At 67.3% G+C, this 25,751-nt stretch overlaps 1 protein-coding gene across 1 annotated transcript; it reads right to left on the bottom strand.

The window, feature by feature from the left end:
- Positions 834-6,084, bottom strand: LOC110260582 (collagen alpha-2(I) chain-like). Its single transcript, XM_021091235.1, has 9 exons — positions 5,955-6,084; positions 5,540-5,717; positions 4,577-5,413; positions 4,160-4,202; positions 3,754-3,994; positions 3,478-3,686; positions 2,881-3,136; positions 1,570-1,747; positions 834-1,008 (listed from the first exon to the last, which is right to left on the bottom strand). The coding sequence occupies exons 1-9, from the start codon at positions 6,082-6,084 to the stop codon at positions 834-836; spliced, it is 2,247 nt and encodes a 748-aa protein (XP_020946894.1).

Genomic DNA, 25,751 nt, shown 5'->3' on the forward strand with positions numbered 1-25,751 from the left:
GTCGCCAGGGACCCCAAATCGACACCACGGCACCTCGGGCACGGTCCTGAGTCGCCCTGGATGCTGGTCGAAAGCGTGGACCCTCAGACACGGGCCTGAATCGTCCGGAAAGGCTGGTCGACCCATGGGCCTCCGACCAGGTCACGAGTCACCGGTGACAGCTGTTCGACCCCACGGGCACTCGGACGCTGGCCGGAGTTACCCGGGATAGTTTGTCCACAACGCGGGGCCTCGGAGACGGGAAAGAGTCGCCCGGGACTGCTGGTTGACCCTGAAGGCCTTCGGACCTGGGCAAGTGTCACCCAGGACAGCTGGTCGACCCCATGGGCCATCGCGCACAGGCCCGAGTCACCCTGGAGAACTATTTAACAACACGTGCAATCGGACCCGAGCGCGACACGCCCGGGAGAGCTGGTAGTACACGCGGGCCCTCGGACCCAGGCCCGAGTGGCCCTTGAGAGCTGGTCAACTCCGCGGGCCCTCGAACCCAAGCGCAAGTCGTCTGGGACAGCTGGTCGACCCCTTGGGCCCTCGGATCTGGGCCCGAGTCTCCCGGGACAGCTGGTGGTACCCGCTTGCCCTAGGACAAAAGCACGAGTGGCCCGGGAGAGCTGGTCCACCACAAGGGCCCTCGGATCATGCCCCGAGTCGCCCGGGAGAGCTGGTCGAGCCCGAGGGCCTTCGGACCCAGGCCCCAGTCGCCTGGGACAGCTGGTCAACCCCGCGGGCCCTTAGACGCAATGCGAGTGGCCCAGGACTGCTGGTCAACCCCGCAGGCCCTCAGAGCCGGGCCAGAGTCGCCCGGGACAGCTGGTTGACCCGCGGGGCCTCGGTCACGGGCCCGAGTCGCCTTTGAGACCAGGTCGACCCCGCGGGCCCTCGGAACTGGGCCCGAGTCGCCAAAGATATCGGGTCGACCTCGCGGGCCCTGGAGCCCGAACGCGAGTCACCCGGGAGGGCTGGTAGACCCCTCGGGCACTCAGACACAAGTGCGAGTCCCAGGGAGAGCTGGTCGACAGAGGGTGACCTTGGTCCAAGCGGGAGTTCCCTGGGACAGCTGTTCGATCCCGCGGCAGCTAGCATGGTCCAGAGTCGCCTGGGATGCTTGTCAAAACTGTGGGCCCTTGGGCATGGGCCTGAGTCGCCAGAAATGCTGGTCGACCCCGAGGACCCTCCGACTAGGTCCCGAGTCTCCCGTAAAGGGGGTCGACACCGCGGGCATTCGGACCCTGGCCCGAGTCTCCCGGGAGAGTTGGTCAACCCCGAGGGCCCTCGGACCCAAGCGCGAGCCGCCCAAGTCAGCTGGTCGACCCCGAGGGCCTTCGGACCCGGGCCCCAGTCGCCCATGACAGCTGGTCGAAACCGCGAGCCCTTGCATGCAGGCGCGAGTGACCCAGGAGAGCTGATCGACCCCGAAAGCCCTCGGAGCCGGGCCAGAGTCCCCTGGGACAGGTGCTCGACACCGTGGGCCCTCGGACCTGGACAGGAGTCGCCCGGGAACGCTGGTCGACCCTGGGTGCCCCCAGATCAAGCGCGAGTCTCCTGGGACGCGGTTCAATGCCACAGTACCTCGGGCATGGTCCAGAGTCCCCCTGGATGCTGGTTGAAACCGTGGGATATCGGGCACGGGCCTGAGTCGTCCGGAAAGGCTGGTCAACCCGTGGACCTCCGACGAGGTCGCGAGTCACCCGGGACAGCTGGTCGACCACAAGGGCCTTCGGACCCGGTCCCCAGTCGCCCATGACAGCTGGTCAAAACCGCGGTCCATTGGACACAAGCGCGAGTCACCAGGGACAGCTGTTCAACCCTGCAGGGCCTTTCACACGGCCCCGAGTCTCCCCGGAGTCCAGGTCGACCCCGTGGGCCCTCAGACCAGAGCAAGAGTCGCCCGGGACAGCTGGTCGACCGCGGGACCACACCAGAACCGGAGTCACCGGGGAGGGTTAGTCAACACTGCGGGCCCTCGGGTAATGGCCTAAGTCGCCCAGGACAGTTGGTTGACCCCCGGGGCCCTTGGACCAAAGCGCGAGTAGCCCGGGACAGCTGTTCGACACCCGGGCCCTCAAGCATGGTCCAATTCTCCCGGGAGAGCTGGTGGACACTGCGGGCCCTCCGACAAGGTCTCGAGACTTCTGGGACAGCTGGACGACAGTGCGGGCCTTCGGACCCGGGCCCAAGTCCCCTGTGGCAGCTGGTCCAACCCACGGGCCCTCAGACCTGAGCCCGTGTCGCCCGGGAAGGTTGCCCGACCCCGCGGGCACTCGGACCTGGGCCTGAGTGTCCCGGGACAGCTGGTTGAACACGCGGGCCCTCGGATCCAAGCGCGAGTGGCCTGGGACAGCTGGTCCACAACGCGGGCCCTCAGATCCCACCCTGAGTCACCCAGGACAACTGGTCGACAGCGCGGGCCCTCGGGCACGGGCCCGAGTCACCCCGTAGAGCTATTCAACCCGGCGGGACATCAGACTCGAGCGCGTCACGCCCGGGAGAGCTGGTCGAACCCGCGGGCCCTCGGGCATGGGCCCAAATCACCCCAGAGAGCTATTCAACCCCGCGGGTCATTGGACCCGAGTGCGACATGCCCGGGAAGTCTGTTCGAACCCGCAGGCCTTCTGACGCAAGCCCGAGGGGCCTGTGACAGCTGGTCAAACCCGCGGGCCCTCGGAGACAAGCGCTAGTCACCCGGGAAAACTGGTCAAACCCGCGGGCCCTCGGACCCAAGCGGGAGTCACCAGGGACAGCTGGTCGACCCCGCAGGGCCTTTGGCATGGGCCCGAGTCACCCAGGAGTCCAGGTCGACCCCACGGGCCCTCAGACCAGGGCAAGAGTCGCCCAGGACAGCTGGTCGACCGTGGGACCTCGGACCAGAACTCGAGTCACCTGGGAGGGTTGGTCGACACTGCGGGACCTCGGGCACCGTCCCAAGTCGCCGGGGACAGTTGGTTGACCCCCGGGGCCCTCGGACCAAATCGCGAGTCGCCCGGGACAGCGGTTCAACACCCGGGCCCTCGGGCACGGTCCTAGTCGCCCGGAAGAGCTGTGGACACCGTAGGCCCTCGCGCACAGGCCTGAGTCGCCTGGGACAGCTGGTCGACAACGCGGGACCTCCGACAAGGTCTCGAGTCTTCCGGGACAGCTGGTCGACGGCGCGGGCCCTTGGGCACGGGCCCGAGGCCCCCAGGACATCTGGTCGACCCCTCAGGCACTCGGACCAAGGCCTGACTCTCCCGGGACATCTGCTCAAACCCACGGGCCATCAGACCTGAGCGGGTGTAGCCTGGGAAGGCTCCTTGAGCCCACGGGTCCTCGGACCCGGGCCCAAGTGTCCCGGGACAGCTGGTTGAACATGCGGGCCATCGGACCCTAGCGCGAGTGGGCCGGGAGAGCTGGTCGACCACGCAGGCCCTCAGGGCGGGGATCGAGTCGCCCGTGATATTTGTTCGACCCCGCTGGCCCTCGAACCCGGACCCAATTCACCCGGAACAGATGGTCGACAACACAGGCGCTTGGAACCGGGCCCGAGCCGCGCGGGACAGCTGGGCAACCCCGCCGGACCTCGGACTCAGGCCCGAGTCGCATGGGACAGCTGGTCGACGCCTTGGGCCCTCGGACAATGGCCCGAGTCACCCGGAAACACTGGTCGACCCCCCGGGCACTCGGTCCCAAGCGCGAGTCGCCAGGGAGAGCTGGTAGACCCCGCGGGCTTTAGAACCGGGCGCGATTCACCCGGGACAACTGGTGGACCCCTCTGACCATCGCCACGGTCCTGAGTCCCCCGGGACAGCCTGTCTACTCCACAGGACCTTGGACCCGGGTCCGAGTCACCCGGGACAGCTAGTCGACCCCAGGGGCTTTTGGGCCCGGGCCCCAGTCGCCCTGGACAGCTGGTTGACCCCACGAACTCTAGGACGTAAGTGTGAGTGGCCCTGGACTGCTGGTCGACCACGCGGGCCCTCACACCCGGGCCCGAGACTTCCCAAGCAGCTGGTTGACCCTGAGGGTTTTCGGATCAGGGCTGGGGCCAGGGGGACCGCAGATCGACCCCACTGGCCCTCGGACACGGACCCGCATCGCCCAGGACACCTGGTCGACCCAGCGGGCCCTCGGACCCGGGCCCAAGTCGCCCGGGACAGCTGGTCGACCACGTGGGCATTCGTACCCGGTCCCCAGTCGCCCTGGACAGCTGGTCGAACCCGCGTACCCTAGGACGCAAGTGCAATTGGCCCTGGACAGCTGGTCGAACACGCAAGCCCTCGGACCCGGGTCCGAGTCATCCGGGACAGCTTGTCGACCCCGCGGGTCTTCGGACCCGGACCCGAGGCGCCCGGGATAGATGGTAGACCACGAGGACCTTCGGGTACGGGCCTGAGTCGCCCCGGCGGGCTGGTAGACCTCGCAGGCCATCGGATCCGAGCGCAATTCACCCGGGAGAGCTGGTCGAAACCGTGGGTCCTCGGAACCGGGCCCGAGTGGCCTGGGACAGCTGGTAGACCCCGCGGGCCCTCGGACCCAAGCGAGAGTGGCCCGGGACAGCTGTTCGAGCCCATGGGCCCTCGGAGCCAGGCTGGAGTCTTACGGGATATCTCGTTGACTCTGCAGGGCCTTGGGCATGGGCCCGAGGTGCCCGGGCGTCCAGGTCGAACCCGCGGGCCCTCGGACCAGGGCACGAATCACCAAAGACATCGGGTCAACCTCGCGGGTTCTTGGACACAAGCACGAGTCACACGGTAGTGCTGGGCGACCCCCGGGCACTCGGACCCAAGCGCCTGTTGCACGGGAGAGCTGGTCGAACACACGGGCCTTCAGACCCAGGGCCAAGATGCCGGGGACAACTGATGGACCCCACTTTCCCTCGGGCACGGGCTTGAGTCCCCCGTGACAGCTGGTCGAACCCTCAGGGCTTCGGACCAGGGCCCGAGTCCCCCAACACCTGGTCGACCACGTGGGCCCTTGGACGCAAGTGCGAGTGGCCCGGGACAGCTGGTCCAAACCGCAGGCCCTTGGAGCTGGGCCAGAGTTGCCCGGGACATCTGGTTGACCCGTGGGGCCTCCGTAACAGGCCCGAGTCGCCTTTGAAACCTGTTCGACCCCATGGGACCTCGGAACCGGGCCCGAGTCGCCAAAGACATCGGGTCGACCTTGGGTGCCCTGGAACCCGAGAACCTGGAACTGCTGGTCCTCCCCTCGGGCACTCGGACACATGCGCGAGGCATCAGGGAAAGCTGATCGACCCTGCTGGAAATCGGGTACGGGCCCGAGTCCCCGGGGACAGCTGGTCGAACCCTCAGGCCCTCTGACCTGGCCCCGATTCCCCTGGGACAGCAGGTCGAACCCGCATGCCTTAGGACGCAAGCGCGAGTGGCCCGGGAGAGCTGGTCCACTCCGCAGGCCCTCAGAGCCGGGCTGGAGCCCCCTGGGACAGCTGGTCGACCCCGTGGGCCCTCGGACCTGGACAGGAGTCACCCAGGAACGCTGGTCGAACCCGGGTGCCCCCAGATCAGGCGTGAGTCTCCTGGGACGCGATTCAATACCACGGTACCTCGGGCATGGTCCAGAGTCCCCCTGGATGCTGGTCGAAACCGTGGGATATCGGGCACGGGCCTGAGTCGTCTGGAAAGGTTGGTCAACCCGTGGATCTCCGACCATGTCGCAAGTCACCCGGGACAGCTGGTCGAAACCGCGGGCCCTTGGACCAGGACAGGAGTCGCCCGGGAACACTGGTCGACCCCGGGTGCCCCCAGACCAAGCGCGAGTCGCCAGGGACCCCAAATCGACACCACGGCACCTCGGGCACGGTCCTGAGTCGCCCTGGATGCTGGTCGAAAGCGTGGACCCTCAGACACGGGCCTGAATCGTCCGGAAAGGCTGGTCGACCCATGGGCCTCCGACCAGGTCACGAGTCACCGGTGACAGCTGTTCGACCCCACGGGCACTCGGACGCTGGCCGGAGTTACCCGGGATAGTTTGTCCACAACGCGGGGCCTCGGAGACGGGAAAGAGTCGCCCGGGACTGCTGGTTGACCCTGAAGGCCTTCGGACCCGGGCAAGTGTCACCCAGGACAGCTGGTCGACCCCATGGGCCATCGCGCACAGGCCCGAGTCACCCTGGAGAACTATTTAACAACACGGGCAATCGGACCCGAGCGCGACACGCCCGGGAGAGCTGGTAGTACACGCGGGCCCTCGGACCCAGGCCCGAGTGGCCCTTGAGAGCTGGTCAACTCCGCGGGCCCTCGAACCCAAGCGCAAGTCGTCTGGGACAGCTGGTCGACCCCTTGGGCCCTCGGATCTGGGCCCGAGTCTCCCGGGACAGCTGGTGGTACCCGCTTGCCCTAGGACAAAAGCACGAGTGGCCCGGGAGAGCTGGTCCACCACAAGGGCCCTCGGATCATGCCCCGAGTCGCCCGGGAGAGCTGGTCGAGCCCGAGGGCCTTCGGACCCAGGCCCCAGTCGCCTGGGACAGCTGGTCAACCCCGCGGGCCCTTAGACGCAATGCGAGTGGCCCAGGACTGCTGGTCAACCCCGCAGGCCCTCAGAGCCGGGCCAGAGTCGCCCGGGACAGCTGGTTGACCCGCGGGGCCTCGGTCACGGGCCCGAGTCGCCTTTGAGACCAGGTCGACCCCGCGGGCCCTCGGAACTGGGCCCGAGTCGCCAAAGATATCGGGTCGACCTCGCGGGCCCTGGAGCCCGAACGCGAGTCACCCGGGAGGGCTGGTAGACCCCTCGGGCACTCAGACACAAGTGCGAGTCCCAGGGAGAGCTGGTCGACAGAGGGTGACCTTGGTCCAAGCGGGAGTTCCCTGGGACAGCTGTTCGATCCCGCAGCAGCTAGCATGGTCCAGAGTCGCCTGGGATGCTTGTCAAAACTGTGGGCCCTTGGGCATGGGCCTGAGTCGCCAGAAAGGCTGGTCGACCCCGAGGACCCTCCGACTAGGTCCCGAGTCTCCCGTAAAGGGGGTCGACACCGCGGGCATTCGGACCCTGGCCCGAGTCTCCCGGGAGAGTTGGTCAACCCCGAGGGCCCTCGGACCCAAGCGCGAGCCGCCCAAGTCAGCTGGTCGACCCCGAGGGCCTTCGGACCCGGGCCCCAGTCGCCCATGACAGCTGGTCGAAACCGCGAGCCCTTGGATGCAGGCGCGAGTGACCCAGGAGAGCTGATCGACCCCGAAAGCCCTCGGAGCCGGGCCAGAGTCCCCTGGGACAGGTGCTCGACACCGTGGGCCCTCGGACCTGGACAGGAGTCGCCCGGGAACGCTGGTCGACCCTGGGTGCCCCCAGATCAAGCGCGAGTCTCCTGGGACGCGGTTCAATGCCACAGTACCTCGGGCATGGTCCAGAGTCCCCCTGGATGCTGGTTGAAACCGTGGGATATCGGGCACGGGCCTGAGTCGTCCGGAAAGGCTGGTCAACCCGTGGACCTCCGACGAGGTCGCGAGTCACCCGGGACAGCTGGTCGACCACAAGGGCCTTCGGACCCGGTCCCCAGTCGCCCATGACAGCTGGTCAAAACCGCGGTCCATTGGACACAAGCGCGAGTCACCAGGGACAGCTGGTCAACCCTGCAGGGCCTTTCACACGGCCCCGAGTCTCCCCGGAGTCCAGGTCGACCCCGTGGGCCCTCAGACCAGAGCAAGAGTCGCCCGGGACAGCTGGTCGACCGCGGGACCACACCAGAACCGGAGTCACCGGGGAGGGTTAGTCAACACTGCGGGCCCTCGGGTAATGGCCTAAGTCGCCCAGGACAGTTGGTTGACCCCCGGGGCCCTTGGACCAAAGCGCGAGTAGCCCGGGACAGCTGTTCGACACCCGGGCCCTCAAGCATGGTCCAATTCTCCCGGGAGAGCTGGTGGACACCGCGGGCCCTCCGACAAGGTCTCGAGACTTCTGGGACAGCTGGACGACAGTGCGGGCCTTCGGACCCGGGCCCAAGTCCCCTGTGGCAGCTGGTCCAACCCACGGGCCCTCAGACCTGAGCCCGTGTCGCCCGGGAAGGTTGCCCGACCCCGCGGGCACTCGGACCTGGGCCTGAGTGTCCCGGGACAGCTGGTTGAACACGCGGGCCCTCGGATCCAAGCGCGAGTGGCCTGGGACAGCTGGTCCACAACGCGGGCCCTCAGATCCCACCCTGAGTCACCCAGGACAACTGGTCGACACCGCGGGCCCTCGGGCACGGGCCCGAGTCACCCCGTAGAGCTATTCAACCCGGCGGGACATCAGACTCGAGCGCGTCACGCCCGGGAGAGCTGGTCGAACCCGCGGGCCCTCGGGCATGGGCCCAAATCACCCCAGAGAGCTATTCAACCCCGCGGGTCATTGGACCCGAGTGCGACATGCCCGGGAAGTCTGTTCGAACCCGCAGGCCTTCTGACGCAAGCCCGAGGGGCCTGTGACAGCTGGTCAAACCCGCGGGCCCTCGGAGACAAGCGCTAGTCACCCGGGAAAACTGGTCAAACCCGCGGGCCCTCGGACCCAAGCGGGAGTCACCAGGGACAGCTGGTCGACCCCGCAGGGCCTTTGGCATGGGCCCGAGTCACCCAGGAGTCCAGGTCGACCCCACGGGCCCTCAGACCAGGGCAAGAGTCGCCCAGGACAGCTGGTCGACCGTGGGACCTCGGACCAGAACTCGAGTCACCTGGGAGGGTTGGTCGACACTGCGGGACCTCGGGCACCGTCCCAAGTCGCCGGGGACAGTTGGTTGACCCCCGGGGCCCTCGGACCAAATCGCGAGTCGCCCGGGACAGCGGTTCAACACCCGGGCCCTCGGGCACGGTCCTAGTCGCCCGGAAGAGCTGTGGACACCGTAGGCCCTCGCGCACAGGCCTGAGTCGCCTGGGACAGCTGGTCGACAACGCGGGACCTCCGACAAGGTCTCGAGTCTTCCGGGACAGCTGGTCGACGGCGCGGGCCCTTGGGCACGGGCCCGAGGCCCCCAGGACATCTGGTCGACCCCTCAGGCACTCGGACCAAGGCCTGACTCTCCCGGGACATCTGCTCAAACCCACGGGCCATCAGACCTGAGCGGGTGTAGCCTGGGAAGGCTCCTTGAGCCCACGGGTCCTCGGACCCGGGCCCAAGTGTCCCGGGACAGCTGGTTGAACATGCGGGCCATCGGACCCTAGCGCGAGTGGGCCGGGAGAGCTGGTCGACCACGCAGGCCCTCAGGGCGGGGATCGAGTCGCCCGTGATATTTGTTCGACCCCGCTGGCCCTCGAACCCGGACCCAATTCACCCGGAACAGATGGTCGACAACACAGGCGCTTGGAACCGGGCCCGAGCCGCGCGGGACAGCTGGGCAACCCCGCCGGACCTCGGACTCAGGCCCGAGTCGCATGGGACAGCTGGTCGACGCCTTGGGCCCTCGGACAATGGCCCGAGTCACCCGGAAACACTGGTCGACCCCCCGGGCACTCGGTCCCAAGCGCGAGTCGCCAGGGAGAGCTGGTAGACCCCGCGGGCTTTAGAACCGGGCGCGATTCACCCGGGACAACTGGTGGACCCCTCTGACCATCGCCACGGTCCTGAGTCCCCCGGGACAGCCTGTCTACTCCACAGGACCTTGGACCCGGGTCCGAGTCACCCGGGACAGCTAGTCGACCCCAGGGGCTTTTGGGCCCGGGCCCCAGTCGCCCTGGACAGCTGGTTGACCCCACGAACTCTAGGACGTAAGTGTGAGTGGCCCTGGACTGCTGGTCGACCACGCGGGCCCTCACACCCGGGCCCGAGACTTCCCAAGCAGCTGGTTGACCCTGAGGGTTTTCGGATCAGGGCTGGGGCCAGGGGGACCGCAGATCGACCCCACTGGCCCTCGGACACGGACCCGCATCGCCCAGGACACCTGGTCGACCCAGCGGGCCCTCGGACCCGGGCCCAAGTCGCCCGGGACAGCTGGTCGACCACGTGGGCATTCGTACCCGGTCCCCAGTCGCCCTGGACAGCTGGTCGAACCCGCGTACCCTAGGACGCAAGTGCAATTGGCCCTGGACAGCTGGTCGAACACGCAAGCCCTCGGACCCGGGTCCGAGTCATCCGGGACAGCTTGTCGACCCCGCGGGTCTTCGGACCCGGACCCGAGGCGCCCGGGATAGATGGTAGACCACGAGGACCTTCGGGTACGGGCCTGAGTCGCCCCGGCGGGCTGGTAGACCTCGCAGGCCATCGGATCCGAGCGCAATTCACCCGGGAGAGCTGGTCGAAACCGTGGGTCCTCGGAACCGGGCCCGAGTGGCCTGGGACAGCTGGTAGACCCCACGGGCCCTCGGACCCAAGCGAGAGTGGCCCGGGACAGCTGTTCGAGCCCATGGGCCCTCGGAGCCAGGCTGGAGTCTTACGGGATATCTCGTTGACTCTGCAGGGCCTTGGGCATGGGCCCGAGGTGCCCGGGCGTCCAGGTCGAACCCGCGGGCCCTCGGACCAGGGCACGAATCACCAAAGACATCGGGTCAACCTCGCGGGTTCTTGGACACAAGCACGAGTCACACGGTAGTGCTGGGCGACCCCCGGGCACTCGGACCCAAGCGCCTGTTGCACGGGAGAGCTGGTCGAACACACGGGCCTTCAGACCCAGGGCCAAGATGCCGGGGACAACTGATGGACCCCACTTTCCCTCGGGCACGGGCTTGAGTCCCCCGTGACAGCTGGTCGAACCCTCAGGGCTTCGGACCAGGGCCCGAGTCCCCCAACACCTGGTCGACCACGTGGGCCCTTGGACGCAAGTGCGAGTGGCCCGGGACAGCTGGTCCAAACCGCAGGCCCTTGGAGCTGGGCCAGAGTTGCCCGGGACATCTGGTTGAACCGTGGGGCCTCCGTAACAGGCCCGAGTCGCCTTTGAAACCTGTTCGACCCCATGGGACCTCGGAACCGGGCCCGAGTCGCCAAAGACATCGGGTCGACCTTGGGTGCCCTGGAACCCGAGAACCTGGAACTGCTGGTCCTCCCCTCGGGCACTCGGACACATGCGCGAGGCATCAGGGAAAGCTGATCGACCCTGCTGGAAATCGGGTACGGGCCCGAGTCCCCGGGGACAGCTGGTCGAACCCTCAGGCCCTCTGACCTGGCCCCGATTCCCCTGGGACAGCAGGTCGAACCCGCATGCCTTAGGACGCAAGCGCGAGTGGCCCGGGAGAGCTGGTCCACTCCGCAGGCCCTCAGAGCCGGGCTGGAGCCCCCTGGGACAGCTGGTCGACCCCGTGGGCCCTCGGACCTGGACAGGAGTCACCCAGGAACGCTGGTCGAACCCGGGTGCCCCCAGATCAGGCGTGAGTCTCCTGGGACGCGATTCAATACCACGGTACCGCGGGCATGGTCCAGAGTCCCCCTGGATGCTGGTCGAAATCGTGGGATATCGGGCACGGGCCTGAGTCGTCTGGAAAGGTTGGTCAACCCGTGGATCTCCGACCATGTCGCAAGTCACCCGGGACAGCTGGTCGAAACCGCGGGCCCTTGGACCAGGACAGGAGTCGCCCGGGAACACTGGTCGACCCCGGGTGCCCCCAGACCAAGCGCGAGTCGCCAGGGACCCCAAATCGACACCACGGCACCTCGGGCACGGTCCTGAGTCGCCCTGGATGCTGGTCGAAAGCGTGGACCCTCAGACACGGGCCTGAATCGTCCGGAAAGGCTGGTCGACCCATGGGCCTCCGACCAGGTCACGAGTCACCGGTGACAGCTGTTCGACCCCACGGGCACTCGGACGCTGGCCGGAGTTACCCGGGATAGTTTGTCCACAACGCGGGGCCTCGGAGACGGGAAAGAGTCGCCCGGGACTGCTGGTTGACCCTGAAGGCCTTCGGACCCGGGCAAGTGTCACCCAGGACAGCTGGTCGACCCCATGGGCCATCGCGCACAGGCCCGAGTCACCCTGGAGAACTATTTAACAACACGGGCAATCGGACCCGAGCGCGACACGCCCGGGAGAGCTGGTAGTACACGCGGGCCCTCGGACCCAGGCCCGAGTGGCCCTTGAGAGCTGGTCAACTCCGCGGGCCCTCGAACCCAAGCGCAAGTCGTCTGGGACAGCTGGTCGACCCCTTGGGCCCTCGGATCTGGGCCCGAGTCTCCCGGGACAGCTGGTGGTACCCGCTTGCCCTAGGACAAAAGCACGAGTGGCCCGGGAGAGCTGGTCCACCACAAGGGCCCTCGGATCATGCCCCGAGTCGCCCGGGAGAGCTGGTCGAGCCCGAGGGCCTTCGGACCCAGGCCCCAGTCGCCTGGGACAGCTGGTCAACCCCGCGGGCCCTTAGACGCAATGCGAGTGGCCCAGGACTGCTGGTCAACCCCGCAGGCCCTCAGAGCCGGGCCAGAGTCGCCCGGGACAGCTGGTTGACCCGCGGGGCCTCGGTCACGGGCCCGAGTCGCCTTTGAGACCAGGTCGACCCCGCGGGCCCTCGGAACTGGGCCCGAGTCGCCAAAGATATCGGGTCGACCTCGCGGGCCCTGGAGCCCGAACGCGAGTCACCCGGGAGGGCTGGTAGACCCCTCGGGCACTCAGACACAAGTGCGAGTCCCAGGGAGAGCTGGTCGACAGAGGGTGACCTTGGTCCAAGCGGGAGTTCCCTGGGACAGCTGTTCGATCCCGCAGCAGCTAGCATGGTCCAGAGTCGCCTGGGATGCTTGTCAAAACTGTGGGCCCTTGGGCATGGGCCTGAGTCGCCAGAAAGGCTGGTCGACCCCGAGGACCCTCCGACTAGGTCCCGAGTCTCCCGTAAAGGGGGTCGACACCGCGGGCATTCGGACCCTGGCCCGAGTCTCCCGGGAGAGTTGGTCAACCCCGAGGGCCCTCGGACCCAAGCGCGAGCCGCCCAAGTCAGCTGGTCGACCCCGAGGGCCTTCGGACCCGGGCCCCAGTCGCCCATGACAGCTGGTCGAAACCGCGAGCCCTTGGATGCAGGCGCGAGTGACCCAGGAGAGCTGATCGACCCCGAAAGCCCTCGGAGCCGGGCCAGAGTCCCCTGGGACAGGTGCTCGACACCGTGGGCCCTCGGACCTGGACAGGAGTCGCCCGGGAACGCTGGTCGACCCTGGGTGCCCCCAGATCAAGCGCGAGTCTCCTGGGACGCGGTTCAATGCCACAGTACCTCGGGCATGGTCCAGAGTCCCCCTGGATGCTGGTTGAAACCGTGGGATATCGGGCACGGGCCTGAGTCGTCCGGAAAGGCTGGTCAACCCGTGGACCTCCGACGAGGTCGCGAGTCACCCGGGACAGCTGGTCGACCACAAGGGCCTTCGGACCCGGTCCCCAGTCGCCCATGACAGCTGGTCAAAACCGCGGTCCATTGGACACAAGCGCGAGTCACCAGGGACAGCTGGTCAACCCTGCAGGGCCTTTCACACGGCCCCGAGTCTCCCCGGAGTCCAGGTCGACCCCGTGGGCCCTCAGACCAGAGCAAGAGTCGCCCGGGACAGCTGGTCGACCGCGGGACCACACCAGAACCGGAGTCACCGGGGAGGGTTAGTCAACACTGCGGGCCCTCGGGTAATGGCCTAAGTCGCCCAGGACAGTTGGTTGACCCCCGGGGCCCTTGGACCAAAGCGCGAGTAGCCCGGGACAGCTGTTCGACACCCGGGCCCTCAAGCATGGTCCAATTCTCCCGGGAGAGCTGGTGGACACCGCGGGCCCTCCGACAAGGTCTCGAGACTTCTGGGACAGCTGGACGACAGTGCGGGCCTTCGGACCCGGGCCCAAGTCCCCTGTGGCAGCTGGTCCAACCCACGGGCCCTCAGACCTGAGCCCGTGTCGCCCGGGAAGGTTGCCCGACCCCGCGGGCACTCGGACCTGGGCCTGAGTGTCCCGGGACAGCTGGTTGAACACGCGGGCCCTCGGATCCAAGCGCGAGTGGCCTGGGACAGCTGGTCCACAACGCGGGCCCTCAGATCCCACCCTGAGTCACCCAGGACAACTGGTCGACACCGCGGGCCCTCGGGCACGGGCCCGAGTCACCCCGTAGAGCTATTCAACCCGGCGGGACATCAGACTCGAGCGCGTCACGCCCGGGAGAGCTGGTCGAACCCGCGGGCCCTCGGGCATGGGCCCAAATCACCCCAGAGAGCTATTCAACCCCGCGGGTCATTGGACCCGAGTGCGACATGCCCGGGAAGTCTGTTCGAACCCGCAGGCCTTCTGACGCAAGCCCGAGGGGCCTGTGACAGCTGGTCAAACCCGCGGGCCCTCGGAGACAAGCGCGAGTCACCCGGGAAAACTGGTCAAACCCGCGGGCCCTCGGACCCAAGCGGGAGTCACCAGGGACAGCTGGTCGACCCCGCAGGGCCTTTGGCATGGGCCCGAGTCACCCAGGAGTCCAGGTCGACCCCACGGGCCCTCAGACCAGGGCAAGAGTCGCCCAGGACAGCTGGTCGACCGTGGGACCTCGGACCAGAACTCGAGTCACCTGGGAGGGTTGGTCGACACTGCGGGACCTCGGGCACCGTCCCAAGTCGCCGGGGACAGTTGGTTGACCCCCGGGGCCCTCGGACCAAATCGCGAGTCGCCCGGGACAGCGGTTCAACACCCGGGCCCTCGGGCACGGTCCTAGTCGCCCGGAAGAGCTGTGGACACCGTAGGCCCTCGCGCACAGGCCTGAGTCGCCTGGGACAGCTGGTCGACAACGCGGGACCTCCGACAAGGTCTCGAGTCTTCCGGGACAGCTGGTCGACGGTGCGGGCCCTTGGGCACGGGCCCGAGGCCCCCAGGACATCTGGTCGACCCCTCAGGCACTCGGACCAAGGCCTGACTCTCCCGGGACATCTGCTCAAACCCACGGGCCATCAGACCTGAGCGGGTGTAGCCTGGGAAGGCTCCTTGAGCCCACGGGTCCTCGGACCCGGGCCCAAGTGTCCCGGGACAGCTGGTTGAACATGCGGGCCATCGGACCCTAGCGCGAGTGGGCCGGGAGAGCTGGTCGACCACGCAGGCCCTCAGGGCGGGGATCGAGTCGCCCGTGATATTTGTTCGACCCCGCTGGCCCTCGAACCCGGACCCAATTCACCCGGAACAGATGGTCGACAACACAGGCGCTTGGAACCGGGCCCGAGCCGCGCGGGACAGCTGGGCAACCCCGCCGGACCTCGGACTCAGGCCCGAGACGCATGGGACAGCTGGTCGACGCCTTGGGCCCTCGGACAATGGCCCGAGTCACCCGGAAACACTGGTCGACCCCCCGGGCACTCGGTCCCAAGCGCGAGTCGCCAGGGAGAGCTGGTAGACCCCGCGGGCTTTAGAACCGGGCGCGATTCACCCGGGACAACTGGTGGACCCCTCTGACCATCGCCACGGTCCTGAGTCCCCCGGGACAGCCTGTCTACTCCACAGGACCTTGGACCCGGGTCCGAGTCACCCGGGACAGCTAGTCGACCCCAGGGGCTTTTGGGCCCGGGCCCCAGTCGCCCTGGACAGCTGGTTGACCCCACGAACTCTAGGACGTAAGTGTGAGTGGCCCTGGACTGCTGGTCGACCACGCGGGCCCTCACACCCGGGCCCGAGACTTCCCAAGCAGCTGGTTGACCCTGAGGGTTTTCGGATCAGGGCTGGGGCCAGGGGGACCGCAGATCGACCCCACTGGCCCTCGGACACGGACCCGCATCGCCCAGGACACCTGGTCGACCCAGCGGGCCCTCGGACCCGGGCCCAAGTCGCCCGGGACAGCTGGTCGACCACGTGGGCATTCGTACCCGGTCCCCAGTCGCCCTGGACAGCTGGTCGAACCCGCGTACCCTAGGACGCAAGTGCAATTGGCCCTGGACAGCTGGTCGAACACGCAAGCCCTCGGACCCGGGTCCGAGTCATCCGGGACAGCTTGTCGACCCCGCGGGTCTTCGGACCCGGACCCGAGGCGCCCGGGACAGATGGTAGACCACGAGGACCTTCGGGTACGGGCCTGAGTCGCCCCGGCGGGCTGGTAGACCTCGCAGGCCATCGGATCCGAGCGCAATTCACCCGGGAGAGCTGGTCGAAACCGTGGGTCCTCGGAACCGGGCCCGAGTGGCCTGGGACAGCTGGTAGACCCCGCGGGCCCTCGGACCCAAGCGAGAGTGGCCCGGGACAGCTGTTCGAGCCCATGGGCCCTCGGAGCCAGGCTGGAGTCTTACGGGATATCTCGTTGACTCTGCAGGGCCTTGGGCATGGGCCCGAGGTGCCCGGGCGTCCAGGTCGAACCCGCGGGCCCTCGGACCAGGGCACGAATCACCAAAGACATCGGGTCAACCTCGCGGGTTCTTGGACACAAGCACGAGTCACACGGTAGTGCTGGGCGACCCCCGGGCACTCGGACCCAAGCGCCTGTTGCACGGGAGAGCTGGTCGAACACACGGGCCTTCAGACCCAGGGCCAAGATGCCGGGGACAACTGATGGACCCCACTTTCCCTCGGGCACGGGCTTCAGTCCCCCGTGACAGCTGGTCGAACCATCAGGGCTTCGGACCAGGGCCCGAGTCCCCCAACACCTGGTCGACCACGTGGGCCCTTGGACGCAAGTGCGAGTGGCCCGGGACAGCTGGTCCAAACCGCAGGCCCTTGGAGCTGGGCCAGAGTTGCCCGGGACATCTGGTTGACCCGTGGGGCCTCCGTAACAGGCCCGAGTCGCCTTTGAAACCTCTTCGACCCCATGGGACCTCGGAACCGGGCCCGAGTCGCCAAAGACATCGGGTCGACCTTGGGTGCCCTGGAACCCGAGAACCTGGAACTGCTGGTCCTCCCCTCGGGCACTCGGCCACATGCGCGAGGCATCAGGGAAAGCTGATCGACCCTGCTGGAAATCGGGTACGGGCCCGAGTCCCCGGGGACAGCTGGTCGAACCCTCAGGCCCTCTGACCTGGCCCCGATTCCCCTGGGACAGCAGGTCGAACCCGCATGCCTTAGGACGCAAGCGCGAGTGGCCCGGGAGAGCTGGTCCACTCCGCAGGCCCTCAGAGCCGGGCTGGAGCCCCCTGGGACAGCTGGTCGACCCCGTGGGCCCTCGGACCTGGACAGGAGTCACCCAGGAACGCTGGTCGAACCCGGGTGCCCCCAGATCAGGCGTGAGTTTCCTGGGACGCGATTCAATACCACGGTACCTCGGGCATGGTCCAGAGTCCCCCCGGATGCTGGTCGAAGCCGTGGGATATCGGGCACGGGCCTGAGTCGTCTGGAAAGGTTGGTCAACCCGTGGATTTCCGACCATGTCACAAGTCACCCGGGACAGCTGGTCGAAACCGCGGGCCCTTGGACCAGGACAGGAGTCGCCCGGGAACACTGGTCGACCCCGGGTGCCCCCAGACCAAGCGCGAGTCGCCAGGGACCCCAAATCGACACCACGGCACCTCGGGCACGGTCCTGAGTCGCCCTGGATGCTGGTCGAAAGCGTGGACCCTCAGACACGGGCCTGAATCGTCCGGAAAGGCTGGTCGACCCATGGGCCTCCGACCAGGTCACGAGTCACCAGTGACAGCTGTTCGACCCCACGGGCACTCGGACGCTGGCCGGAGTTACCCGGGATAGTTTGTCCACAACACGGGGCCTCGGAGACGGGAAAGAGTCGCCCGGGACTGCTGGTTGACCCTGAAGGCCTTCGGACCCGGGCAAGTGTCACCCAGGACAGCTGGTCGACCCCATGGGCCATCGCGCACAGGCCCGAGTCACCCTGGAGAACTATTTAACAACACGGGCAATCGGACCCGAGCGCGACACGCCCGGGAGAGCTGGTAGTACACGCGGGCCCTCGGACCCAGGCCCGAGTGGCCCTTGAGAGCTGGTCAACTCCGCGGGCCCTCGAACCCAAGCGCAAGTCGTCTGGGACAGCTGGTCGACCCCTTGGGCCCTCGGATCCGGGCCCGAGTCTCCCGGGACAGCTGGTGGTACCCGCTTGCCCTAGGACAAAAGCACAAGTGGCCCGGGAGAGCTGGTCCACCACAAGGGCCCTCGGATCATGCCCCGAGTCGCCCGGGAGAGCTGGTCGAGCCCGAGGGCCTTCGGACCCAGGCCCCAGTCGCCTGGGACAGCTGGTCAACCCCGCGGGCCCTTAGACGCAATGCGAGTGGCCCAGGACTGCTGGTCAACCCCGCAGGCCCTCAGAGCCGGGCCAGAGTCGCCCGGGACAGCTGGTTGACCCGCGGGGCCTCGGTCACGGGCCCGAGTCGCCTTTGAGACCAGGTCGACCCCGCGGGCCCTCGGAACTGGGCCCGAGTCGCCAAAGATATCGGGTCGACCTCGCGGGCCCTGGAGCCCGACCGCGAGTCACCCGGGAGGGCTGGTAGACCCCTCAGGCACTCAGACACAAGTGCGAGTCCCAGGGAGAGCTGGTCGACAGAGGGTGCCCTTGGTCCAAGCGGGAGTTCCCTGGGACAGCTGTTGGATACTGCGGCACCTAGCATGGTCCAGAGTCGTCCAGGATGCTTGTCAAAACCGTGGGCCCTTGGGCATGGGATGAGTCGCCTGAAAGGCTCGTCAACCCCACAGTCCCTCAGACTAGGTACAGAGCCTCCCGCTAAGGGGGTCGACACCGCGGGCATTTGGACCCTGGCCCGAGACTCCCGGAACAGTTGATCAACCCCACGGGGCCTCGGACCCAGGCCCGAGTGGCCTGTGACAGCTGGTCGACCCCGCAGACAATTTGACCCGAGCGCAATTCGCCCGGGTGAGCTGGTCAAAACTGTGGGCCCTCGGAAACGCGCCGTAGTGGCCTGGGAGACCTGGTGTACCCCGTGAGACCTCGGACCAATGCGTGAGTCATCCGGGTCAGGTGGTCGAACCCGCAGGCCCTTGGACCCTGGATTGGGTCCCCTGGGACAGCTGCTCAACCCCGTGGGCCTTCGGACCAGGGCCCCAGTCACCCGGGACAGCTTGTCGACCCCGTGTGCCCTAGGATGCAAGTGTGAGTGGCTCGGGAATGGTGGTCCACGACAAGGGCCTACGGATCCTGGCCCGAGTCACACGGGACAGCTGGTCGACCCCACGGGCCCTCGGGCATGGGCCCGAGTCACCCCGCAGAGCTATTTAACCATGCGGGCAATCGGACCTTAGTGACACATGCCCGGGAGAGTTGGTAGTACCCGCGGGCCCTTGGACCCAGGCCCGAGTGGCCTTTGAGAGCTGGTCGACCCCGCGGGCCCTTGGACTCAAGAACTAGTCACCCGGGTCAGCTCTCGACCATGAGGGCCTTCAGATTCAGGCCCGAATCGCCTGGGATAGTTGTTCAACCCCACTTGCCCTAGGGCACAAGCGCCAGTGGCCCGGGACAGCTGATCCACCACAAGGGCCCTCGGATCCTGTCCTGAGTCTCCCGGTAGAGCTGGTCGACCCTGAGGGCATTTGGACCCGGGCCCAGGTCGCCCGGGACAGCTGGTCAACCCCGCTTTCCCTAGGACACAAGCGCAAGTGGCCTGGGACAACGGGTCACCACTAGGGCCCTCGGATCCTGGCCCGTGTTGCCCGGGATAGCTAGTCGACCCCGAGGGCCTTCAGACCCGGGCCCCAGTCGCCTGGGACAGATGGTAGACCCGCAGGCCATTTGATGCAAGTGCGAGTGGCCCGGGACAGCTGTTCCACCCCGAAGGCCCTGGAGCTGGGCCAGAATCAGCCGGGACAGCTGGTTGACCCCGCGGGCACTCTGACCCTGGCCCGAGTCACCCGGGACAGTTGGTCGACACCGCGGTACTTCGGACCTGGGCGGGAGTTGCCCGGGACGGCTGGCCGATCCCGTGCGCACTGTACCCATGCCTGCGTCGCCTGGAACATTTGGTCGACCCTGTGTGCCCTCGGACATGGGCCCAAGTCACCAGGGACAGGTGTTCAATTTCGCGGGCCCTCTTGCAAAGGCCCGAGTCGCCTGGGACGCCTGGTCGACACCGCGTTCCCTAAGACCAGGGCCCGAGTCACCCGGGACAGCTGGTTGACCCCGTGAGACCTCGTGCATCGGACCAGATCACCTGGGACAGCTGGTCAACCCCGTGGGCCTTCGGACCCGGGTCCCTGTTGCCCAGGATAGCTGGAGGACTCCGCGTGCCATAGGACGCAAGCAGAGTGGCCTGGGAGAGCTGGTCGACCACGCTAGCCCTCGGACCTGGGTCCGATCACCCGGGACAGCTGGTCGACCCCGCGGGTCTCAGGCACAGCCGAAGTAACCCCGGAGAGCTATTCAACCCCGCGGGGCATCGGAACCGTGCGCGACACACCCGGGAAGGCTGGTCAAACCCACGGGCCCTCGGACCCAGGCCCGAGTGGCCTGTGACAGCTGGTCAAACACGCGGGCCATCGGACCCAAGCGCAAGTCACCCAGGACAGCTGGTCAAACCCGTGGGCCCTCAGACCCAAGCACGAGGTGCCCGGGACAGATAGTCGACAATGAGGGCCTTCAGGCACAGGCCCGAGTCGCCCCGGAGGGCTTGTCGACCCCGAGGGCCATCGGACCCGAGCGTGATTCGAACAAAAGGGCTGGTCGAACCCATGGGCCCTTGGAACCGGGCCCCAGTTGCCTGGGAGAGGTGGTCGACCCCACGGGCCCTTGGACACAAGCACGAGTGGCCCTGGAGAGTTGGTACTCCCTGCAGGCTCTTGGAGCTGGGCCGGATTCGCCGGGGACATCTGGTTGACCCGCGGGGCTTTGGGCACGGGCCCAAGTCTCCCGGGAGACCTGGTCGACCCCGTGGGCCCTCGGAACAGGGCCCGAGTCTCCAAAGACATAGTCGACCCCTCAGGCACTCTGGCACTCAGACACAAGCGCGAGTTGTCAGGGAGAGCTGGTCGACCCCGCGGTCCTTCAGATCCAGGCCCGAGTGACCAGGGACACCTGGTGGACCTCGCGGGCCCTCGGAACGGGGCCCGAGTCGCCAAAGGCATCGGGTTGATCTCGCAGGCCCTGGGACAGCTGTACAACACCGCGGCAGCTAGCATGGTCCAGAGTCGCCCGGGATGCTTGTCGAAACCGTGGGCCCTTGGGCATGGGATGAGTCGCCTGAAAGGCTGGTCAACCCCGGAACCCTCTGACTAGGTCCCGAGTCCCCCGCTAAGGGGGTCGACACCACGGGCATTCGGACCCTGGCCCGAGACTCCCGGGACAGTTGGTCAACCCCGCGGGCCCTCGGACCCAGGCCCGAGTGGCATGTGACAGCTGGTCGACCCTGCGGGCCCTCGGACCCAAGCTTGAGTCACCCAGGACATCTGTTCGACCCTGCGTGCCATCGGACCCGAGCACGATTCGCCCGGGTGAGCTGGTCAAAACCGTGGACCCTTGAAATGCACCGGAGTGGCCTGGGAGACCTGGTAGACCCCTTGAGACCTCGGACCAATGCGCGAGTCACCCGGGTCAGGTGGTTGACGCCGCAGGCACTCGGACACTGGATTGATTCTCCCGGGACAGCTGGTCAACCCCGTGGGCCAGCGGACCAGGGCCCCAGTCACCCGGGACAGCTTGTTGACCCCACGTTTCCTAGGACGCAAGTGCGAGTGGCCCAGGACATGTGGTCCACCACAAGGGCCCTCAGATCCTGGCCGAGTCACACGGGACAGCTGGTCGACCCCACGGGCCCTCGGGCATGGGCCTGAGTCACCCCGCAGATCTATTTAACCCCACAGGCAATCGGAACCGTGCGAGACACACACGGGAGAGCTGGTAGTTCCTGCGGGCCCTCGGTCACAGGCCCGAGTGGCCCGTGAGAGCTGGTCGACCCCGAGGGCATTTGGATCCAAGTGCTAGTCGCCAGGGACAGCTGGTCGACCCCGCGGGCCTCGGATCTGGGCCCGAGTCACCTGGGACAGCTTGTGAACCCCGCTTGCCCTAGGACACAAGCGCAAGTGGCCCGGGACAGCTGGTCCACCACAAGGGCAATCGGATCCTGCCTGGAGTCGCCAGGGAGAGCTGGTCGACCCCAAGGGCCTTCGGACTCGGGCTCCAATCGTCTGGGACAGCTGGTCGACACAGTGGGCCCTCGGACCAGGGCCCCAGTTGTGCGGGACAGCTGGTCAAACCTGCTTGCCCTAGGACACAAGCGCGAGTGGCCCGGGACAGCTGGTCAACCCTGCAGGCCCTCGGACCCAGGCCCGAGTGACCCGGGAGAGCTGGTCGAACCCGCAGGCCCTCAGAGATGGGCCGGTGTCCCCTGGGACAGCTGGTCGACCCCGTGGGCCCTCGGATCTGGACAGGAGTCGCCCGGGAACACTGGTCGAACCCAGGTGCCCCCAGACCAAGCACGAGTCGCCTGGGAATGCAGTTCGACACCGCGGCACTTCGGGCACGGTCCATAGTCACCCAGGATGCTGGTCGAAAGCGTTTTGCCCTCAGGCACGGACCTGAGTCGTCCGGAAAGGCTGGTCGACCCGGGGGCATCCAACCAGGTCACGCGTCACCCGTGACAGCTGTTCGACCCCACGGGCACTCGGAGGATGGCCCAAGTCACCGGGGATACTTTGTCGTCACCACGTGGCCTTGGAAAAGGGCAAGAGTCGCCCGGGACAGGTGGTTGACACTGATGGCGTTCGGACCCGGGCAAGTGTCACCCGGGACAGCTGGTCGACCCCACGGGCCATTGCTCACGTGCCCGAGTCACACCGGAGTGCTATTTAACCATGCGGGTAATCGGACCCAAGCGCGACACGCCCGGGAGAGCTGGTACTACACGCGGGCCCTCGGACCCAGGCCCGAGTGGCCATTGAGAGCTGATCGATGCTGCGGGCCCTCGAACCTAAGCGCGAGTCGTCTGGGACAGCTGGTCGACCCCTTGGGCCCTCAGATCCAGGCCCGAGTTGCCCGGGACAGCTGGTCGCACCCGCTTGCCCTAGGACAAAAGCGGGAGTGGCCCGGGACAGCTGGTCCACCACAAGAGCCCTTGGATCCTGGCCCGAGTCGCCCGGGAGAGCTGGTCAAACCTGAGGGCCTTCGGACCTGGGCCCCAGTTGCCTGGGACAGCTGGTCAAACCCGTGGGCCCTTGGACGCAAATGTGAGTGGCCCGGGAAAGCTGGTCCACCCCGCAGGCCCTCGGAGCCGGGCCAGAGACGCCCGGGACAGCTGGTTGAACTGCGGGGCCTCAGGCAAGGGCCCGAGTCGCCTTTGAGAACTGGTCGACCCTGCGGGCCCTTGGAACTGGGCCTGAGTCGCCAAAGACATCGGGTTGACCTCGCGGGCACTGGAACCCGAGCACGAGTCGCCCGGGACTGCTGGTCGACCCCTCGGGCACTCGGACACAAGCGAGATTTTCCAGCGAGAGCTGGTCGACACCGGGTACCCTTGGTCCAAGCAGGAGTTCCCTGGGACAGCTGTTCAATACCACGGAACCTAGCACGGTCCAGAGTCGCCCGGGATGCTTGTCAAAACCGTGGGCCCTTGGGCATGGGCCTGAGTCACCTGAAAGGCTCGTCGACCCCGCGGACCCTCCGACAAGGTCCCGAGTCTCCCGCGAAGGGTTCGACGCCGCGGGCATTCGGACCCTGGCCCGAGGCTCCCGGGAGAGTTGGTCAACCCCACAGGGCCTTGGACACGGGTGAGAGTCGCCCAGGACAGCTGTTCGACACCGCGGGCATTCGGATGCTGGCCGGAGTCACCCGGGATAGTTTGTCGACACCGCGGGCCCTCGGACATGGGCCGGAGTCCCCCGGGATAGCTGGTCGACCCCGAGGGCCTTCGGACCCGTGCCTCAGTCACCCAGGACAGCTGGTCGACACGGCACATCTTCAGCCCCGAGCCCGATTCACCTGGGATAGCTGGTCAACACCGCGGGCCCTTGGGTACGGGCCCGAGTTGCCCTGGATGCTTGGTCAAAACCGCAGTCCCTCCGAGCAGGGCCCGAGTCACCCTGGAATAACTGGTTGACCCACCAGGACATCGGGCATGGGCCCAAGTCGCCCAGGAGAGCTGGTGGACTGCGGCAACTCGGACCAAACCCGAGTCACCTGGGAGAGTTGGTCCACACTGCGGAACCTCGAGCACCTGCCCGAGTCGCCCGGGACAGTTGGTTGAAACCCGGGGCACTCGGACCAAAGCACAAGTCGCACGGGACAGCTGTTCAATACCCGGGCCCTCGGACAGGGTCCAAGTCGCCCGGGAGAGATGGTGGACACCGTGGGCCCTCGGGCACAGGCCTGATACACCCAGGAATGCTGGTCGACACAGAGGGACCTCCGACAAGGTCTCAAGTCTCCTGGGACAGCAGGTCGACACCACGGGACATTGGGCACAGGCCCGAGTCCCCCGGGCCATCTGGTCGAACACTCAGGCACTCGGAACTGGGCCCGAGTCCCCCGGGACAGCTGGTCGACCCCATGGGCCTTCGGACCCGGGCCCCAGTCGCCCTGGACAGCTGGTCAAACCCGTGTACCCTAGGATGCAAGCACAATTGGCCCTGGACAGCTGGTCGAACACGCAGGCCTTCGGACCCGGGTCCGAGTCATCCGGGACAGCTCGTCGACCCCGCAGGTCTTCGGATATGGCCCCAAGGCGCCCGGGACAGATGGTCGACACAGCGGTCTTTCAGATGCGGGCCCATGTGGCCCGGGCCCCTGGTGGACACCGCTGGACATCGGGCACGGGCCTAAGTCCCCGGGGACAGCTGGTCGACCCCTCAGGCCCTCTGACCTGGACCTGAGTCCCCTGGGACACCTGGTCGACCCCGCGGGCCTGGGACCTGGGCCTGAGTCGCCCAGGAGAGCTGGTTGAACACGCGGGCCATCAGACCCTAGCATGAGTGGGCCGGGAGAGCTGGTCGACCACGCAGGCCCTGTGGGCGGGGATCGAGTCGCCCGTGATATTTGTTCAACCCAACTGGCCCTCGAACCCGGACCTGATTCACCCAGAACAGATGGTCGACAACGCAGGCATTGGAACCGGGCCTGAGACTCACGGGACAGCTGGTCAACACCACCGGACCTCGGACACAGGCCCGAGTCGCATGGGACAGCTGGTTGACCCAGCGGTACTTCGGGCACGGGCCCGTGTTGCCCGGGATAGTTGGTCAACCGGGGGACCTCGGAACAGAACAAGAATCGCCCGGGAGTGTTGGTCGAAACTGCGGGCCCAACTCACCCAAATCACCCGGGAGAGCTGGTCGACCCCGCGGGCCCTCGGACCCGGGGCCGATGGCCGGGGACAGCTGGTCGACACCGCGGGCCTTCGGACCGGGGCACGAGTCATGTGGGAAAGCTGATCGATCCTGCGGAACATCGGGCATGGGCTCGAGTCACCCGGTACAGCTGGTCGACCACAGAATTCGGACACAAACCCGAGTCGCCCGTGAGAGTTGGTCGACACCGCGAGTCCGCGGGCAACGGCCCGAGTCACCTGGGTGAGGTGGTCGAATCTGCGAGCCCTCGGAACTGGCCCCGATACCCAGGGACCCCTGGTCGACCCCGGGGGCCTTCAGACCCAAGCGTGAGTGGCCCGGGACAGCTGTTCAACACTCGGACCCTCGGGCACAGTCCCAGGTCGCCCGGGACAGCTGGTCAACACCGACGGACTTCGGACCCGGGACCGATTCGCACGGGATGGCTGGTGGACCACGCGGGACCTCGGATTGGGCCCGAGACCCCAGGACCACTGGTCGACACCGGGGGCAGTCAGACCCATGCACGAGACGCCCGGAACAGCTGTTCGAACTCCGGGCCCTTGGGCACAGTCCCGAGTCCCCCAGGACAGCTGGTCGACGCTGTGGGTCCTCGGGCACGGGCGCAACTCACCCAGGAAAGCTGGTCGACACCACGGGCACTCGGACCCGGTTTTGAGTCACCAGGGACAGTTTGTCGAACCCGCGGGCCCTCGCACCAGGACCCGAGTCACGCGGGACAGCTGGATGACACCGG

This window comes from Sus scrofa, chromosome 5, assembly GCF_000003025.6.
Source record: "Sus scrofa isolate TJ Tabasco breed Duroc chromosome 5, Sscrofa11.1, whole genome shotgun sequence".
Classification (NCBI taxonomy): Eukaryota; Metazoa; Chordata; class Mammalia; order Artiodactyla; family Suidae; genus Sus; species Sus scrofa.

Excerpts from the sequence above, each read along its gene's own strand:
- LOC110260582 (XM_021091235.1), bottom strand. The coding sequence starts at position 6,084 with ATGGCCCATGGGGTCGACCAGCTGTCCTGGGTGACACTTGCCCGGGTC. Across the intron at positions 3,687-3,753 it reads GACTCAGGACCGTGGCGATG|CTCTCCCTGGCGACTCGCGC; the intron begins GTCAGAGGGGTC and ends GGGGTCTACCAG. Across the intron at positions 1,748-2,880 it reads GTGTCGACCAACCCTCCCAG|CTGTCATGGGCGACTGGGGA; the intron begins GTGACTCGAGTT and ends GGTTTTGACCAG.